Genomic DNA, 20,930 nt, shown 5'->3' with positions numbered 1-20,930 from the left:
TGTGTGTGCGTGCAGGCACAAATGTGCTTCGACTGCTGAGGTGCGACGTGTAATGTGGGAAAATATTCCAAAATAGCTTGAGGAAGATCTGCTTGTTGGGCTTCTGTGTACATGTTACTCACGGCTTATAACCTGCCTCTTAGAACATAACTAAACATCCTTTCTTAATACTGTGGTGCTTCTTTGATGCGATCTACACCAAGGGGACACTACATTCCCCATCTGATGTTCCTCTTCTGTGCTACTATGTATTTCAAGTAAAACCTAGTACGGTGTTTTCCCTCCTACTCCCACCCCCTGGCAATGCCATCAACTATTCTTGGTTTCAGTAAATTGCTCTTTTATAACAGATGTTTCCATTGCAATTAAAAAACACAGTATCCGGTTTCTAAATTGTTCAGAGAGAGTTCAACAAGGGCAGGCCCCTGATAAAAATGGGTCCTTGGCGGACTCCTTTGAAATATCCGTGAAAAAGTTCAAAACAGATTTCAAACCAGTGTTGCAAAATCCCATTAAACACAACTTTAATTTGCAGAAGGAACTTCGAAAATCAATAGGGGCACTAGTGGGAATGGTCTTTTTTTATTGTTATTATTACAAGCTGGGGAAACAAATTATTTACAGAAAAATGCACATACATACATATTTATATTTAAAAAAGGGAAGCAGCCCTAAGTTTACACTGCCAGGTGTTTTTCTTCGCCTGGAAAATAAAATAGTGCATTTTGTACAGAATATACTGCAATCTCTCTCAAGTGGCGGGGTTGAGTGGGAGAGGCAGGCTTTCAAGACGCTTATTACCCGCTTTTCCTTCCCCCTTGGGGGAGAAAAAAGTGAAAGCAGGAAGTCGTCCTCTGGTTACACGTTTCATGTCCATTTTGTTTACTTGTAGAGCAGCGATGATGGAAAAGTAAAGCCCGGTCTCCAACAGCAAACAACATGCTTGGGTAGGCAGGAAACACTGTCCGTAAAGCAAATTAAATCGCTGTAGTGTGCCTTGTTCTTTTTTTTTTTTTAAATAGGTATATAACTACATATATATATATATATATATATATTTTAATTTATTAAGCTAACATGCTCTTTCCAAAAAAACAAAAATTCCAGTTTTTCTGAGACTCTCCTCTTTCCTCCCCCAAACAATGTTCCAGTTTCATTCCCATTTCAGGCCCTTTGTCTTATTCTTGCGCCCCACCGCCACCATGCTTCCAAGTCACTGTGCCCCGAGCTGCCGGCCTTGATCCATGCGCTGTCTGGCAGGGCTATGGTTGGGTTGGGGGCACGGAAGTAGGGCAAGGTGGTGGGGATGCCTCCATATGCTCTTCATTCTGTTCCCATAGAGGAGGTGACCAATGTGGAAGCTTCATCTGAGGCGCTTGCAATGCCTGGAAGAAAAACATTACAGTAAAGTCTTGGCTTTTGTGTTGCGACACATGTATTGCTAACCTGAGCTACTTTGCTATACTTTTGGCTAGTCAAACAATATGTTCCAGTAAGTAACCATTTTCGTATGTATTTGTTCAGGAATTGTGTCTGCTTTGGTTAAAATTGCACAAGATTGTGATGGTTTCTCACTAAAGCTATTTTTGCCACCCATAAATAGAACAAAAACCGTATAAGTCAAAACAAATTAATGTTTATTTGCACAGGCATCTAAATGATATCTGAAATGAACATATACTCTTAGTAAAATCTTAAATCAAGATCAGCAACACATTCCTATACCTCAACAGAAAAGCGTAAGCATGTCATGGGGGTTTAGGTGACATTTTATTTTAAATGAAAACACAAGCAATGCAAAGTGTAAAATCAACTATGTGGATATAATGGTTCACATTGGCTCCAGGACTAAAAGTCAACTATGTTTTGGTCTGGATGATTGCAAAACCCTTTGATAAAACAGTACAGTAAAAATATCGGGACCGTCAATAGCTGTCAGTGCAATCCTAATTTGCATAGTGACATCCGTTGTAAAAAAGAAAAATTACTTACCAGTAATGTTCTATGAATTCCCCTCCCACAGATTTCTCATCTGGATAGAAAACCCCCAACTGCAAGCTGTCCTCGTGACACTTCGCCTTGGGCATAGTGTGGCTAAAAGACCATACTCTCTGATGCTCTGTTTCTTTTGCTCTAGAAACAACATTGCCCCAGTATAAATATCACTCACTACATCCCCCTTCTCGGTTCTCACCGCCCCTACCCCATGCTCAGCAAAAAATGGAAACCTTAAAGAAACCTTGACCAGGGAGAGTTGCAAGCACCAAGTTTGAAATAAAACTTGCAAATCTTAATAGAGCAAAGAGGTCCTTGTCCCTCTTAACTGCCTCCTCAGACATAAAACTTCCCATCTGACTTTTTGGCATATGTACATATTTCTAATAATCCTTCTTTTGTTTTCAGAATAGGGGCATAGTGGGTGGATAAGTAATCTGTGGAAGAAAAATCCATAGAAAGAACATTAATGTTAAAAGGTATTTATATGGCGCACAGTCAACAACGGAGTTGGTCCCCAAGCGCTCTGGCGGATCTGTAAATGAGAAGGAGGGTGGGTAGGGTTAGCCGGGTGTCAGGGAGTGCAGGGGGGAGTGGGAGAGTGGGAGAAGTGGTGTGCTGTTGGCGGCTTCAGTCGGTATACACCGTGCGCTGAGCTTTCGTGCGAGTATCGGACCGGGCGAGACCTTGTGTGCTGTTGGTGCTGTTTATGTGTTGGTTATTTGTTGTTTGTTGTTGATGCAGTGTGGTAAAATGTGTGCAGTTTGCTGGGTGAGAGATGGTTGTGTGAATTTTCGGGTGGGTTAGGTATGCAGAGATATGAAAGTTGGGTTAGGGGGGGTCTGTATCCTGGTTCTGGTACATCTTGTTCCATTTAAATTGTATTACTATGGGTGGGGTTATTGCCGATTTCCTTTATTGGCAGTCTGACTGTTGTGTGTGATGGCGCGACGCGCTCCCAGCTGTATCCTAATGAACTTTGTGTTACCAAAAAGTAATTTTTACTCCAATGGATTGCATCCTCCCACAGATTCCTCTTATGGATAGACTCCCAAAGCAGGATCAGTACCCAGATGAGGACCAAAAGGGAACGCAAAAAAGGAAATTCTGCAAGACTGCTCTTCCAAAGTCGGTGTTGTAGGGAAATATTTCTCTTTAGGCGAATTTCCCTCCATATTCTACGCACCCCCAAACCTTTTGCTTTTGTTTTTGAGCCTACCCTGAATTTGTAGAGGGAAGTGAAGTCTTCAGCTTCACTACCCTGGCATTATCCTCATTTTGTTATGGGGCATCTGGCCAATCCTTCAGAAGAACAAGTTACTTATCTTGCCTGGAAACGCTCCTTCGATGGGATGTTCCTCCGACGTATTCCACATCTATGACAGTAATGACCACAGCCGTGCTGCTTCGGATTTTTTTTGGTGAAGGCTTCCTGCGTCGATGACATTGACATGCTGTCTATCGAGGGCCTCCGTCGAGGGTCGACTTCACTGGATGTTATATATAGGGCGCACGGCGTCAGTAGCCTCAGTTGTAGTTTTTTCCCAGAACGTGTGGCATCAATCTCCTGCCAGTGGAAACGTAAGCTGCAATCGCATAAAAAATTCTGTAGTGTGGCAGGCTGGGAGGGTTCGATGTGGAATACGTCTGAGGAACATCCCATCGAAAGAACGTTACCAGGTACGATAAGTAACTTGTTCTTCGAGGGGATTGTGTCCTCCGACGTATTCCACATCTATGACAGACTCTCAAAGCAGTACCAACGTATGGAGGTGGGAAAGAATTTACAAATTTATTATTTTAGAATGCCCAATCAAATTGCTGAATATAGGACTGCCTCATCAAAGGCGAAATCATGCCCACGGATGGAGTCCAGGGAATAGTGTCTCACAAGGTATGGACAGAAGCCCATGTGGCTGCTTCGCAAATACGGCAAATCGGAACGCCCCTCTGTAGAGCCGTGGAGGCAGCCACATCCCTAGTAGAGTGAGCCCGTAAGCCTACTGGAGGGTCCTTACCCGCCAAACGGTACCACTCAGAGATCGTCAAAATGATCCATCTGGTCAAGGTCTGCTGGGAAACAGCCTGACCTAAACGCCTTCCAGTATAACCAACGAAGAGCTGATCGTCCACTCTGACCCGGGACCTCCGTGAGAGATAGAAACTCAAAGCTCTCCTTGGATCCAACCTATGGAGCCTCTCCTCTTCCTTACCAGGATGCGGAGGAGGATAAAACGCCGGAAGAATCACCTTCTGGCTTAAATCAAATTCTGAAACAACCTTCGAAAGAAAAGAAGGACGAACCCTAAGGACAACCCTGTCCTTATGGAACACCGTGAAAGGTGGCTTGGCGGAAAGTGCCTGCAACTCACTCACTCCCTCCCTCCCTCCTTCCCTCCCTCCCTCCCTCCCTCTGCGTGCGGAAGTAACCGCAACTAAAAATACAGTCTTAAATGACAACAGTCTCAACAGGCAAGAATGTAAGGGCACAAACAGAGCACCCATTAGGAACTTTAAAACCAAATTCAAATCCCATCCCGGCACTTGGAAAGGTGATAGTGGAAACACATTAGTTAGCCCTTTTAGAAACTGAGAAATCAAAGGGATCTTAAAATAATAACATTCCTCCAACGAGCGCTTAAATATGGACAGCGCCGCCAGGTAACCCTTAATGGTACCTACTTGCAGGCCCTTGTGGTCTAAAGAAAGCAAAAAAGACAAAACCAAAGGAATGGGACATTGGAAAGGATCCACATTCTGTACCCTGCACCAGTCGCAGAACTTCCTCCAACGGCAACGGTACAGGGATTTCGTTGTGGGCCTTCCTGCCGAAAGCAACATCTCCATCACGTCCTCGGGGAGGTCCCAATCCTTATACCTCAGCCTTTTAGATATCAAGCATGAAAGCTGAGAAACATGACCTCTGGATGGAGAACTTGACCCCCCTTCCCGTGAGAGCAGATCGTCTCGGTAGGGAAGATGGCGTGGAGGGCAGATGGACATGTCCATAGGGTCCGGGTACCAAGCTCTCCTGGCCCATGCCGGAGCAATGAGTATCATCCGGGAACCGAACCTCCGTAACCTCTGCAACACTTGCGGAATGACGGGGCCTGGAGGGAACACGTTCAGCAGTGGGAAGAACCACTCCACTACGAACGCGTCCCCTAAGGCTCCTCTTGGAGGAAATTCCAGTGAGCAGAATCTCTCGCACTTCCGGTTGACACTGGTAGCGAAGAGTTCCACTTGTGTGGTTCCCCAATGGGTGAAGATCACCAAAAGAACTTCCTGAGCCCGCTCTCACTCGTGAGAGACCGTGCTCTGCCTGCTCAGTGTCCGCCGCTGCATTTTCGTCTTCGGCCAGATGAACTGCCGAGATCAAAATCTCCTGCTGGATGGCCCAGAACCAGAGCTGCATCGCCTCCCTGCACATCGGGAGTGACCCTGCCCCCCCCCCTTTTGTTGAGGTAGTGCATGGCCACTGTATTGTCTGTCATAATCAGGACATTTTTCCCACCGTACAGACGGCAGAAAAGCCTTCAGGGCTAGCCTGACAGCCCTCAGCTCTAACAGATTGATGTGGAAACTGGACTCCGACGGAAACCAACGGCCGCTGGCCGTCAACTCGTCGGCATGAGCTGCCCAACCCGTGAGGGATGCGTCCGTCACGATCGTAACCTCCGGCCAAGGTTGCCAAAATGGCGCACCCTTCATCAGATTGCCTTCGAAGGCCCACCACAGAAGATCCTGTGCGACTGAGGGCGGAATCTGAACGGGATACGACATCCTGCCGGAGAACTGTGACCACTGCATCTTGAGGGCCCACTGCAGAGATCTCATCCGCAGCCTGGCCTCTGGCACCAGGAAAGTACAGGATGCCATGAGGCCAAGCAACCTCAAGAACTCGAACGCCGGAAGACTCTGGGCACGTTGAAACCTGTCCACCATCTGCAGAATGTGATGAGCCCTCACCTGGGGAGGCGAACACAGCCACAGGGATGTGTCGAGCACTGCTCCGATGTACTGAAGCCGCTGGGTAGGTGTCAAATGGGACTTCTTTAAATTGAAGGAGAAGCCCAGCTTGTGAATGGAGTGGCAGGTGATGGACAGATGATCCAGGGCTTGCTCGGGAGAACGCGCCCTGATCAACCAATCATCCAGGTAGGGGTAGATGTGAATCCCCCCCCTTTCCTGAGATACGCTGCCACCACTACCATCAGCTTGGTGAAGACCCTCGGGGCAGAGGTCAATCCGAACGGCAGGACCCGAAACTGAAAATGCTAGTCGCCAACCGCGAACCTCAGGTACTTCCTGTGCTTTGGATGAATCGGCACATGAAAGTAAGCATCCTCGAGGTCTACAGACATCAACCAATCTTGCAGTTGAAGGGCCTGGAGGATTTGAGAAAGAGTTACCATCTTGAACTTGTCCTTCCTGAAGAGCTTGTTCAGCCCACGCAAGTCCATGATGGGTCTCAATCCCCTGTCTTTTTTCGGGATAAAAAAATAAGGGGAATACTATCCCTTGTTCCTCTCCGCTACAGGCACCAGTTCTATGGCGCCTTTCTCCAGCAGGGATAGGATTTCCTGCGCAAGGAGCAGATCCGAACGCTTCAAAGAGAGCTTCCCCGGTGGATTGTCGTGAGGCCTCTGCCGAAAGGGGAGACCGTAGCCGTGGGTTATGATCTCCAGAACCCACACATCTGAAGTAATGGCACGGCATTCTCCAAGATGCTGCGCCAGTCTGCCCCCAACCGGCGAACCATGGGACATGGCCTCATGACTGGGCGGACGCGGCTGCGGCAGTGCCTGAGGGCAAAAAGGCAACTGCCCGAGCGGCTTTGGCACCTCGAGTACCTTGCTTTCCACCTCTGGTACTCCTACGGTGGCCCCTTTGACTGGCAGCTCCTCTCTGGCGGCCGATACATAGCCGTGTTGGGTGACTTATGGGGAGAGAGGTGGGGCCTCACTGCAGCATACGCACCCCCTGCACTCACAAGGGATCTCCTTCACGACCTGCAACAGATACTATGGGAAGAGAGGGCGGATGCATGGGCTCTGGGAGGGGACTTCAATGATGTAATGGAGGTCGCCAGGGACAGGTCACGCAAGGGGGTTACAACTCGGGAGGGCCCGACTGCACTTTACAGATTCACGGACTCCACTGGGCTATTAGACACTTGTAGGGCTCTACACGCAAACAAGTTGGGGTTTTCATTCTACTCCCACGCGCACAAAACAATGTCCAGAATCGACTACATCCTTATCCGCCAGAAAGCATTCCACAGACTCATATCTGCGACCCTACTGGCCAGGGGGATCTCAGACCCCTCTCCCCTACTAGTGACCCTGAAGAGCAATCACCAGAAACCAGACGCCACCTGGCGCCTGAATGCTTACTACTTGGGGCAACCCGAGATAGCGGAAGGGCTGATAAACAAATCCAATGAATATTTTGACCTTAACAAGGGCTCCGTTAACTGCCCAATCACGACCTGGGAAGCTTATAAATCCGTTCTCCGGGAGGAAGCCATTGCCTTGGTGACAGCCCATCGGCAGAACCACACCCGTGAACTCACGGAGGCCGAGGGACAGGTCTCCGAACGGGAGTCACAATTTTTGGAACTGGGCACTACAGCCTCACAAGAGGCCTTGGAAACAGCACTAGTGACCCTAAGCAATCTGGCCCTAGACAACGCTCTGACCGCTCAATGGTCGATCCGGAGCCAGATCTATGAACGTGGGGATAAGGCGGGGAAAACGCTAGCCTCGCTGGAAAGGCGGGAACAACGCAAGGGGCATGTTCAATCGATTCAAACACCAAATGGGGAGCTATTGACTGAGGATTCCGATAAAGCGGACGCCTTTGCCAACTATTACGAGCACCGTTATTCCCCCCGGACTGGCGCCCCGGGACCCGCCACTCTAGCTTCCTCGATACGATTGAACTTCCATGCCTCTCCACACAACAGAGGAAATCACTTGGCCTGTCGGAGGACGAATTACAATCCACAAGCGCACAACTCCAGACCGGGAAAACCGCGGGACCTAACGGCTTCCCAGTGGAAACTTGGAAACGGCTTGGCGGTTCTCTAATCACAGATATGCACCGAATGTTCCTACGGAGCAGAGAACTGGGTGCCCTTCCCCCAGACCTCCAAGAGACCTGTATCGTGGTACTGCCCAAGCCGGGACGACCCCCTGAGCAATGTGCCTCATACAGGCCTATCTCACTGATAAATGGGGAGGCCAAAAACCTAGCCCGAGTCCTAGCCAACAGACTACTGGGAGCGATCGAGTCACTGGTCGACCCCGACCAGTGCGTATTCATTCCTAATAAGTCCACACGCATGAACCTACGCAGACTCCAACGTGCCCTGGACCGAGCCCCAGAGATACCCGACACGCTAGCCTTACTTGAGGAGAACCATCTTCGGTTCCGGAAGCACCTCAAAACCTTCCTCTTTGCTTCTGCTTTCTCTCTCCCTCTCCCCTGCTAAATTCTTCACTGAAACTGCACTGAACCTGCACCTGGGCCACTCTCACCGACCTCGGTCCTTGGCCCAGCCACTCTCCACTTGCACTGCCTCCCTGGCAACCCCTGCACTGCGGGACTGTCTCTGCATCCCTACAGCTCCCCCCTCCCAGCACTTGTCTGCACTTACCTTGCACTTGCCACCAGCTGGCCCAATTTATTTATTTATTTTTATTCTACTTACCCTGTTCAGCAATCCCCCCCACCCCCTTGCACTTTTTCCCTTCCCCCCTACCCCTGCACTTGCGCGATCTGAATGACACCTGGCCTAGTAGGATCGTTGTCTGTCTTCCCCTTGTTCCCCCCTCCCTGCCTCGTCGCGCCTTGAAACACTTGTGTATAGGCGCGTTACAAATGCCATATCATATCATATATCATACTAGCGGTCGACTTTGAGAAGGGGGTGGGAGGCTCTGTGGGACATCTTAGACCGCATGAATTTCAGACAGGGCTTCATCTCCTGGACCAAGCTCCTATACGAATCCCCCATTGCAAAAGACAGGGTGAATGGCAGACAATCTAAATCATTCCCGCTGAGGCGGGGGACCAGACAGGGATACCCCTTTTCTCGCCCGTTGTTCCTCCTCCCAATAGAATCACTTGCGATCAGGCTTCGCATGGACGGCGGGTGGTCGGGATTCGTCTGGCCTGGGGGAGGGGAGACCGGATCTCGTTGTACGCTGACGACCTCATTTACCTTAGCAGGCCGGTGGCCTCTTGTCCTGTGGTGTCCTGAATCCTCACGGACTACCAATGGTTTTCTGGCCTCAGGGTGAATACCCAGAAAACAGTGTTCTTCCCAATTCAGGGGGGAGCAGGCTCGATCCCGGACCCCTGTCCATACCCGGTTTCCATCCTCAGCTTCCTGTACCTGGGCATACGAATTGGCGCCTCGCTAGAGGAGTTCCTCCAACTGAACTTGCAACCTGTCCTTGACAGGCTCGCCACAGACATTTCCCACTGGCAATTCCTACCACTGTCCCTAATGGGCAGGGCTGCATTATTCAAGATGATGGCACTCCCGAGACTACTATACGTTTTACAGAACGCCCCACTACCCCCCCCTCCCCCCCTGGAATCTTCACATCAACGGACCAACACATACGGACCCTCCTATGGGGGGGGAGGGGACAACCCAGAATTGTTCTTGCGACACTACAACGCTCAATTTGGGAGGGTGGGATAGGACTGCCATGCATCCGCACATACTACCTAGCAGCGCAGAAGGGGGTGGTAAATGACTGGCTACATGGGGATAGTGCGCTACCCCACATCCGTATGGAACTGTCCGCCATGCACAAGCTTTCCCCCCTCCAAGTGCTGTACGCCCCCCGGGACAAAATGGCCAAAACTCCACGCATGTCACTCCACATCCACCACACATGGGAAGAAGCACACAAACTTGTCGGCTGGGGTTCCAGGCCCACACTGGCCCAACCTCTCTGGCATAACGGATATCTCCCTGAAATCCAAAAAATGGGGCCTCTCAGGAACTGGGAAAGGCTTGGGATTCTCACACTGGAACAGGTGATGCAAGGGGGGGGCGCATGATTGAGTTTGACACCTTCAAGGAGCACTTTGACCTGGGCCCTGGTGACTGCTTCAGACACACGCAACTCGTGAACGCACTGTTTCCGGACCTGGGGGAGATCCCACCATGCTCCCCCCTGGAAACCAATATCGTCGTGGAACGCATAACCTCAAAGGTTACCTCCACGCTATACCAAGCCTTTAACTCCTTCGGCACCAACAAACTCACTACGCTGAAGGAGAATGGGGAAAAAAGACATGGACAAGCTGGAGTAGGAGGAATGGGTGAAAGCTCTGATGTTCCCTCGCGAGATAGGCATTGATGCAAAATTACGCCTGATCCAGCTTAGGATACTGCACAGATCCCATTACTCCCGCACCGTGCTGGCTAGATGGAGTGGGGTGGGAGCGGAAGTCTGCCTTCGATGTAAGCGCAAAAGGGGCACCTTCTTCCATACAATTTAGGAATGCTCAGTGGTATAGACTTTCTGGATAAAATGCACACGCACAATCTCCGCGACGGTGGGATCCCAAATACCAATGGACCCAAAGCTGATACTGCTTGGGATATGGGGAGAAAGGGACCTCTCTAAGCATGAGAAACTGTTCACAGCTGTGGCACTGGGGCTGGGGCTGGGTCGCTGCAAACTGGGGATCATCCGCAGCACTGAGCCTAACTCGATGGTCGAATGAGGTAACCAGGTGCGCCTCCTTTTCAGCGACAAATCTACACGGCAAGAGGCTGCCCATGCAAGTTCCAAAAGGTCTGGGGGAGATGGATGGAGGATCAATCGGTTCCACCCTCCCCCTTTCTTCCCACCCACCCCCCCTTTTTTTCTCTCTCTCTCTCTCTCCTCCCCTATCCCCCCCACCTCCGTCGACACTCAAGGCGGTATATGCCGCAACACGACTGTATGCACTACCGAAATAACCGTCTTCTGCCTAATTTCTACATGTATTTTCCATGCACTTGTTAAAACCAATAATTCGGGTTATAAAAAAAAAAACAACCTTGTCCGATGGGACCTCGGCAGCTCCCGATGATCGCGCCGACCTCCCGAGCCCGAAGGCGTGCGAGTGGTGGCTCTAGCTCGTTCCTTGCCGGCTTCTCTCGAAGGCGCTAATGGAATGGTGCCTTGGGATTCGAAAATCGCCATCATCTGCTGGCGGAATGCGTCCCATTCGGCCGGCGACGAATACTTGGTGGGACAAGTCACCCGCCTTCTGGCGGAGTCCTCCGATGAGGACGGGGAAGGCGACGGGTGACGGCGCTTCCGAGAATGCCTAGAAGAGGCAGAGGAATGGCGGGAACCACTCTGAGACCGAGACCCCCCTGGACTTACGCCGATGCAGAGAGTCGCCCCTCGAGTCGTCGGTCGAAAATCCAGCCGATTTCGACTTACGGGTTTTAGAAACCCTACCTATTGATAATTTCTTCTTCCGCTCCCGCAAGGCCTTCGATGTCTAGGACTGGCAGTCATCGCAGTCGTTGGTGGCGTGGCTTTTGCCGAGGCACCAGAGACAGACATTGTGCGCGTCCGTAATGGACATTTTGGAACCACAGTAGTCCCAACACTTTTTAAAGCCCGACTTCGGGGTAGAAGAAGATGAAGACATTTTGCAATTCAAAGTAGAAGAACCGAGCATGCCGAGGTTCCGAGGTTCCGAAGCGAACACGTTTGCGGAAAAAACGGCACTGAGGCTACGGGCGCTGTGCGTCCTATATATAATATGCGTTGACGTCGACCCTCGACGGAGGCCCTTGAGGGACAGCGTGTTGATGTCATCGACACAGGACGCCTATGCCAAAAAGAATTCCGTACTGAGCCTTCATAAGTGTCCCTGGACCACCCAGTGGACTGAACAGCTCTCCAGTGGTCTACCGTGCCAGAAGTGTTGCTGTTTCGTTTTTTCACCCTCAACTTCAGTCTTCACCAACTTGTGCCACAAGCCGCCTTCCTGCCAAGTTTCAGCTTCCCAGTATCAATCGAACCTATCCTGTAAGGTCTTCTTCAATCGTGACTGGAAAGACACCTGATGTCGCCCATATGCAGGAGCCGATGCTGGAACCCGCCTTACACTGTCTGGTTAAGGGTCTTGACTAGGTCTGCATTGGTGCCTTCTGCATTTCTTCTTTGCAAAGGGTTGTATTCTGCTCCTGAAACCAACCGGAAGAATCCTTGCATTCAAAGCTCCTGGCCATCTTCTACTGGATCCAACTGCAGGAAAAACTACCTCCCGACCCCCCATTCAACATTCCTATTCATCTAGGAAAATCTGAGTTGGGGGATATGTAATTGCAACACATTCACCTTCCCCCTGTTCTCCTTAGAATAAACCTTACAATACACTTTGGGTATTCCATTCCATCGCTTTTTGATTGTCCGATCTAAAAGCTTTTTTCTGAAAGATAAGAATATTCTACATACCTATAACTTGCTAAATATCTTCTGGAACATTTTCACCACCACGAGAACACTTCCTACATCAGTTCCCTCGCCTAAGGAGACGCTTTGTGACTTGTTGGGCATAAGGGGATTGGATTTATAAAGTTCAAGCATAATTCTTGTGAATTGGTTTCATTCTACTGAATCCATACATACATCCTTTGTGTTGACTAAGTTATTGATTGCATTCCTACAAATTTGAAGGTGACTGTATATACGTTTGATAATTGAGCATTGTGCGTTATTACCATCTGCTTATTTCATTTTTCTAGTTTGCGTTTTTCGAGGAAGAGTTAAGGAATTACCCGGATGTGGTCAAACGTAAACTATTCAGAGAGGATTGGAGGCTCACTCCTGACGGTACTTCCATCGTACTCGACCTATTCTGAATATGCTAGGTTTTCACGCTAAAAAGACCATCTTTCACCCTACTTAAAATGTTTTCCTTGCAATAAATTGCGTACTCTGTATTTACGGTTTAGGTTTAACCAGTTCCATGTTAGAGAAAGAACAAAAAATGTTGTGTATATTGTGTCGCTTCTGCGCCAAGAAAGGTGTTGTGAGACTTTTAAACACTGGGTCCTGGAATGTCAGGCACTTGTCACTTTAAGGAAAAATGCATTTTGTAAAGAAGTGGACAGTTTTAATCATGATTTTTCAAAGAATCTTTTATGGTCTAGACTAATATGGGGCGAAAATGTGTCTTTAGTTATCGCCCCTTGGTCATTTTTTAAATGTTTTAATTTTGATTTGATGATTATCTGTATGTTTTATATCTTTTCTCTTTTGTTTTAATTGTTTAAAATTTGTTTTTTGTATAAGGTTTTCTATAAACCGTGTGTGTTTTTGGGCCTATAATAGAGTATGTTTGTACTTACCTGTCTAAATTGAATTAATGTGTGCTTCACTGTGTGGGCTCATTGGTGACCCTGGGCCCCACTCACTTTCTCCCGAGACTAAGCCTTGACCACAATTCATGCTTACCCTGTTTGGGTTTGGCTAACCTCTCAGCGTTCCCCTGTTCACTATAAGTAGGGTGGCCTCCTAAATCGCACCACCGGGACAGACTGTAGAAAATCCATCTTAACAGGCATACCTGCCAGTTAACAAATCCAAGCTATAATGTTTGGAAACAGCGTGCAATGAGGACCATGTTGCAGCCTGGCACATTTCATTCAATGGTAGCCTCCTCTGTAACGCCAAAGAGGCTGCCTCCCCTCTGGTAGAATGAGCCCAAAGCCTTAGTAGTACTTCCTTGCATGCCTTTTCATAACACTCATCATGCTAGGTACAAATCTATCAATTTGGGATAAGGTTTATTTAGTTATACACAACTCAAACATGCTTTAAAAAAAGAAATGAAGAGCTAATCATCCAGACGGAACGGGGCTGACTGGCTATGTAAAAACGGTGTACTCTCTTAGGGCAGAGACTATGCAGCTTCTATTTCTTCATTGGAAAGGTGAGCAGGAAAAAAACACTGTCAACTAAATCTTTTCATTTAGTTGAAACTCAGACAACTTTTGGCAAAAAGAAGGCCTAAACCGAAGTGTAACGTTTTCCTGTGAAAAATAGAGGAAAGGAGGTTTACATGACAATACCCACATTTCACTAAAATGTCTGGCATATGTAACTGACACTAGAAATACAGTTTTTAAAGTCAGAAACTAAACTGGACATGAATGAAAAGGCTTAAAAAGGAGTCATCAAAGTTGAAAGAACCAGAATGAGGTTCCATGGAGGAACCACAGCTTGTGCTGGTGGCAACCGGTTTGTTAAGCTATTCAGAAACTGGGCAACCAAAGCAACCGAAAATAATGGACCTTGTTCTGGGGACCTCTTGAAAATAGAAAGGGCAGCCTGACAACCCTTTACCATGCTCATGTGCAGCCCTTGTCTAGCCAAGCAGAGAAAATACCTCCAGTACCACTGACTTGTGACAAGGCATCGGGTTGCTACCCCTTTCTTTGCGCAATTCCTTAAACTTCCTGCATCGGCACATTTAAATTGACATCATAGCAGGCCTGCACGAAGCTAGCAATACCTACAAGACTTCATCATTAGGATGGAAGACCCGGCCCGCCACTCACGACAGGAACAGTAGTTCCATCCTACGAGGAAGGTGTCGCAGTGGGATTAGAATCATGCGAGTCCGAAACCTCCTTAACCCGTAGAGAACTAACAGGACGACAGGATTTGGCAGGAATGCATAATTGAGGTTCAAGGTGAACTCCACCAGGAAAGTGTTCCCCAATAACCCTCTCAGGGGAAAAATCCCCCAAGAAGAAAAATGTGCTATCCTTCATCGCAAACAACTGGAGTGACTTTCCAAAGGTTGAAGATTTCTGCAAGCATCTCCTGGCAAAGCCTGCTAAGGGAATCTGCCACCGTGTTCTCCACTCCCACCAGGAGGGCAGCTGAATGTCTCCTGTGGCAACACGTTTTGCCGGCTCGACCAGCATTTCAAATGCTTGCCAACCCCTCAAGAATCGGATAAGGTCGGACATCTCGCCAGAGAACATCGGCCACTGACTGGAGCAGCCACGAGAGAACGCATTGTTAACCAGGACTCTGGCATAAGGCCCTGAAGGGGGAGAAAGGCTGCGGGTAGTAGCATGCGTGCGTTCTACAAACAAGTGACCATCTGTTGAATGCTGGTGAAGCTCTCCTCTGGCAGCAATGTCTTCCTGAGCAGAGTGTCCAGGACCATCCCGATGAAAGGTAGACTCTGTGAAAGTGTTGTTTGGGACTTCTGGAAATTCTGAGAGAAGCCCAAGTCATGGGGTAGTGAGTAGGTATCGTGGAAATGGCTCAATAACTGCACTGGTGAACAACCCCAAAGTTGCCAGTCATCCACGTAAGGAAAGACATTAATCCTGTCCCTCCTGAAACAAGCCGCCACCACCTCCATCAACTTGCAAAAGAACCTGCAGGCGGAGCACCTTGAAGTTTTAAAGGGTACTCCCTATTACAAACCTCAGCGGAAGTCATCTGTGTTGGTGGCTTGTGGGAGGCCAACCCATAATGCTGAACAGGAAGACTTTGAAATCTAGTGAAACCCAATCAAGGTAGGTAGCAGATCGGCAAGGCTCAGACTCAGTAGGGGTGTGAGAGTTGCCTAGGGCTACAATGACACAAACGCAAAGGTCTCCAATAATTCCAGTTTGACAGTGAAGTACAAAAAGATACAATGATGTATTAGGCCTTTAAAATACACATCAAGCAATGAAACCTGTAGGCGAATATTGTCACACACTTTCTATAAAATACATGTATACATTATCCTTTGTGAGAAGATGCAAAAGCATATGACTCAAAATGTGTGCAATACAGCAAGTAGTCAGATGCATAAAACATAGTAGAAACACTTAAACTCCAGGCCTTTTCCCCTCATTAATATTAATGAGAAAATAGTTTGTCAAACTGCATATCCTGAAAACCCATCAGGATTTCGGCCCTCAAGGTCTGGAGTTTAGAGCAAAACTGAAACAGTTCTATACTACTTAAGTCCAACCCAAGTAATTTGCATACAATATACTTTCCAGGTACATTTATTATGTGATTGAACAATGCCAGTGGTTGCGATATAGAGTTCCAAATATTTAAGGAACGTTCATGTAACTAACTCTCTCAATCCCACCACACTAGGGTAGGCCCATCAAGGCATCCTTGACTAGACCACCACGTTCTAAGTCTGGAAAGAGAGACAGGGACAGGACTTTCTGTCCATTTAACGCTATGGAGTATAGGGGAAAGGAACAGGTGTTGATTTACCCACTTCCCCCACCTCTGATATTGCCAGAGACCATTGCTAAAGTTACAGATTCAGTTGGGGACACGTTCTCCTGTTTGAGGTCTGGTCGAGGAAGACAGGGGTCACGGGTGCAGAGGTCACTTTTGGACGTGGGATTTAGTTTGTCAGTTGCAGTATGTGTATTATGGTTTCAGGCACGGCACTGTGCAGCTGGACCTTGCTCGAAAATGAAGAAGACTTCTGCAGAGAGGCTACCCCAGTAGACCTCTAGGGAGCAAAAAGGACTGGTTTTAACAGGAGTTGCCACGATCAAGTGGCGACAAGCGATCTTGAATGGACAAACAACAGAGCAGAACCTGCACGGCTTACATTGGGACTAGAAAGCAGTACATGCAAAAGAAGGTACCTTGTACAGCCTGAAGATCCTCCAAGTATCAAGGATCCACTCAGAATGGTGATGGCTGAAGCGAGGATGCCCAGCAGAGAGCTGGTCAGTCCACCGTGTGGGTCCAAAGACATTTCCAAATGGCTCAGGAGGCACAAATCCTTAAGCAGGGATTGAGACGGTTTGTTTCCACCAGTCCAGGGGTTGAGCACAGACGAGGGTCTTCTTGAGATCAGACAGATGAGCAGGGCTTCACCAGGAATTCACTGGAGCCGATTCTGGTCAGCTGCAAAGGTAATCCTCGGGTCATCAGCGACTACACTTGTCCGTAGGACTCTTGGCTCCCATGATGATCTCTTGAATGGCTGCAGGAGTACTTTCATCAAAGATCTGGACTGAAAGTTTGCACTTGTTCATAAATGGTAAGGATTTGCACGATTGATACTGGGAGTGGCTATCCAATCATGGATGGCTACTAGCCACACTATCTGCCCAGCAACAGAAACGCAGGGTTGGATGTGGACTGGGACCAGATCGTCCCAGCCCCCACATCCAGACACACACACAGACTGCCACTTTGCCCAGGAAAGCAGACGCTTTCCCAGTAAAAGAGCATGCCATATATGGCAATTCTGGACCCGATAGGGCAGAAGGCCAAAAAATAACATGGCTAAAAGATAACTGAAAATATTGTCGCACAGCCATTTTAGAGTGCTAGTCACTCTTGGTAGCCATTTCCTGTAATAGTAAAAGTGTATGAGCAAAGAATTCAAAACACAGTCGAAAAGGAACACGTTACTTACCTGTAACTGTTGTTCTCCAGCATAGGTCTGGCATGGATTCACATGCTCATGAATATTCCCTGTCGTCAGGCTGGGAATCCTCGGTAAAGAAAAAAATGAGTTTCAGTTTCGTTTCTGAACTCTCTTTCTCCTAATAACCAATCACTGGTCTCTGGGTCATACTGCCCCCAGCCAATGACTGCCCTCTACCTAAGCCCCTCCTCTGGCAGCCATCTTCAGATTTGGTAGCACGTAAAGTGGCAGTAGGACCAAGAGACGAGCCGCAGAGGGGTAGGAGGGAGGGTTTGCATGTGAATCCATGCCAGACCCATGCTGGAGAACAACAGTTACAGGTAAGTAACTTGTTCCTTCTCCAGCATGGGGTCTGGCATGGATTCACATGCTCATGAATACAAGAATACATAGCAGTACACACATGCACAACCACGGGAGGTGGCAAGGCTCAACATTAAGCATTTCATCAACTCCACATTAGGCATCTCTTACCTCCTCACCAATCCCACCTTCAGGCAAACAGGTTGCACAGCACGGCCTGGCCGACTCTGAACTCCTCCCTGCAATCCCGGTTGACGCAGTAGAATCTTGTGAAGGTGTCTTCCACGATAGGAATTTCAACAGTGCCGAATGCAGAGGCTCGAATGGCAGTCCCATGAGCCTGGTCAGCACCACGTTGAGCTCCCACGCCGGGGCCTTCAATGGCGGGTATGACCGAAACAGTCCTTTCATGAAATCCTTCACCAGGCGATGGGACCACAGAGATGATCACCCCAGAGGTATAGTGGGAAATCGCTGCTAGATGGATTTTGATGGAGGCATGAGCTAGCCCCTTCTTGGCCAGCGACAGTAGGTACGGCAGCACTTGAGGGGCTGTAATCTGCAGAGGGTTATTCTTCTGTGCATGGCACCAGACAGAGAAACTCTTCCATTTGTGCCCATAGTACTTGAGGCTCGTGGACGCCCTGGCCTTTGCAAGCACCTCCTTGCAGTCTGCCGGGATATCGTACCCTCCAAACTCTAGTGCTGCATGAGCCAGGCCTGGAAGTTCAGCGACCCCGGGCCGAGGTGGAGGATGGCACCTCCTTCTCTGGCGAGAAGATCCGCGTCCGTCGGCAGTTTGACTGGGGGGGACGCTGACATGTACAGAAGGTCCGGGAACCAGATCTGCCTCGGCCAGGCCGGAATGACAAGGATCATCCTGCACCGGGACCGTCTGAGTTGACTGATGAGTCGCAGCAGCAATGGCAACTGTGGGAACGCATACAGGAACAGGCTGAGCCAGGGGAATGAGAAGGCATTGCCCATGCTCCCCGGCTGGGGAAACCTGCTGGCGAAACTCTGGCACTTGGCGTTAGTCGCTGTCGCGAATAGGTCGATCTGGGGATTGCCCCATCGTCGGAATGGAAGATCCACTTGATCATGCTGCAGCTCCCACTAGTGGCACGAGCGCAGCTCCCTGCTGAGTGAGTCGGCGATGGTGTTCTTTATTCCTGCCAGATGGAAGGGTACCAGAAACATCCCTTGGGCGACGGCCCAGTGCCACAGATCCTGGGCTTCCTTGGATAGGGCTGGGAATCTGGTGCCTCCCTGCTTCCGGATGTAGAACATCGTGGTGGTGTTGTCAGTGAAGATCCTCACCACCTTGCCCTTGAGGGACGGAAGGAACGACCTGATGGCCCAGAACACGGCTTGGAGCTCCAGGACATTGATGTGTAGTGACCTCTCCTCCGGGGCGACTTGGGACGGTACCAAGTGGGATTTCGCGCAGTTGATCGAGAATCCCAGATCCGTGAGCAGTTGAACGGTCTTCACTGTGTGATCGACGGCGAGTTCTCTTGACTTTGCTCGGATGAGCCAATCGTCCAGGTATGGGTAGACGTTGATCCCCTGCAGGCACAGCCGTGCTGCCACTGGTGCTAGGCACTTGGTGAACACCCTGGGCGCCGACTCCAATCCGAAGGGAAGGGCCTTGAACTGATGGTGTCGCCCTTGGACCACAAATCGCATGAATTTTCGGTGTCCTTTTTAGAATGGGGATGTGAAAGTAGGCATCCTCCAAGTCCAGCAACGATAGGAAGTCGCCTTCCTCCAGCTGTCCCAGCACGTGCTGGAGGGTGACCATCAGCAACTTCTGGGACTTGATGTACTTGTTTAGATGACGAAGGTCCAGGATGGGCCGCCAACCGCCGGTCTTCTTCCGTACGAGGAAGTATCGAGAGTACACTCCGGAGCCCCGGAGCCTCTTTGGGACGAGCTTGATGGGTCCCTTTTTTTTTTTTTTTAGCATCGCCCGTACCTCCAACAGCAGTTGAGGGACATGGTTTTCCTCCCTGGCCACGGGGGGAATACGGGCACACTTCTTTAGAAATTCCAGAGTGTACCCGCGGGCCAGGGCATCCAGCATCCAACGGTCATTGGAGGAGGACTCACACACGCTGATGAAATTCGACAGCAGGCCTCCCACCAGGGTGCTCAGGTGGGGGCCTGATGCTACGGCCGGTTCAATCCTGCTTCGACGTGGCCTTGCCACGTTGGCGACGACATTGGGATCCTCCTGTCTTGCCGCGTCCTCTGTAGGCCTCCTGCGACAAGGAGCGGGCCGCTTGGCGGTACGACGAGGGCCTGCCGCCTAATCCTTTGGAGGAAACTTGCTTGCCTCCGGAGTTCCGAAAGGAGGGCCATCGTTGTTGAAGAACACCCAAGGCCGGAGCCGTCTCGGTGTCCGCCTTAATGGCCTGCAGTGACTCGTCCACGGTCTTGCCGAACAGGTTGTTCCCGTCGAAAGGCATGTCCAGAACCCTGGTCTGCACGTCCTGGTGGAAGTCGGTGACCTTGAACCAACCGCGCGGCGAAGGCAAGCGCTGTTGCCCATCTGATGAAAGCCGGTGTCGGCGATGTCCGTGGCCACCGCAATGGCGTGGTCTGAGGCCACTTCTCTCTCCTGTAGGATTTCGAAGGCCTCAGCCCTCTTGTCGTCCGGGAGGAAGTCCAGCAAGGGAGCGATCTTGGACCACAGCTCCCTGTCGTAGCCGTTGGCCGCTTTAATCGTTGCCACCGACGAGATGACCCGTCGTCCCATGGCGTCCAGATTCTTCCCCTGGCCGTCCGTCCGGCGGGGATGTTGAAGTTGAGGCCATCACCCCCGCTGCTTTCTTCTTGGCCGCCGCGGAGACCACTGAATCCAGGGACGGCTGTGCCCTGAGGCACATAGGGGCAGAGTCTGGGACCCGGTACTTCTTCTCATACCGGTCTCTCTTAGCAGGAGCCGTGGACGGGTTCTTCAGGAGCGCCAGCCCCTCGTCCCAGATGTCGTCCAGTAACGGGACAGAGGACAGTCTTCCTCTTGGCCTCCCACCATTGGTAGAGGAAACCTTCCTTTTTCTGTTCTTCGGGGCAGAGCTGTAAGAGCTCAGATGCCCTGGCGATCATGAAGTGGAAGGAGCCAATTTCGTCAGGGGGTGGGGGGCGCCTGAGGAGGTGGTGAAGGG

At 49.8% G+C, this 20,930-nt stretch overlaps 1 protein-coding gene across 3 annotated transcripts in view; it reads right to left on the bottom strand.

Annotated features, from left to right (window-relative positions):
• Positions 1–566: 566 nt before the first annotated feature.
• Positions 567–20,930, bottom strand: part of ARHGEF11 (Rho guanine nucleotide exchange factor 11) — a 1,841,770-nt gene continuing 1,821,406 nt past the window's right edge. For all 3 annotated transcript variants that reach the window (XM_069604553.1, XM_069604546.1, XM_069604551.1), the window contains one exon: positions 567–1,385. In XM_069604553.1, the coding sequence (XP_069460654.1) occupies positions 1,324–1,385 (62 nt within the window). In that variant the 3' untranslated portion in view covers positions 567–1,323. The remainder of the gene's footprint in view (positions 1,386–20,930) is intronic.

The sequence above is a fragment of the Ambystoma mexicanum genome, chromosome 1p, assembly GCF_040938575.1.
Source record: "Ambystoma mexicanum isolate Mex_15411 chromosome 1p, UKY_AmexF1_1, whole genome shotgun sequence".
NCBI classification, from domain to species: domain Eukaryota; kingdom Metazoa; phylum Chordata; class Amphibia; order Caudata; family Ambystomatidae; genus Ambystoma; species Ambystoma mexicanum.
Note: the sequence above shows the minus strand (reverse complement) of the source record. Positions and strands in the feature narration are given on the sequence as shown.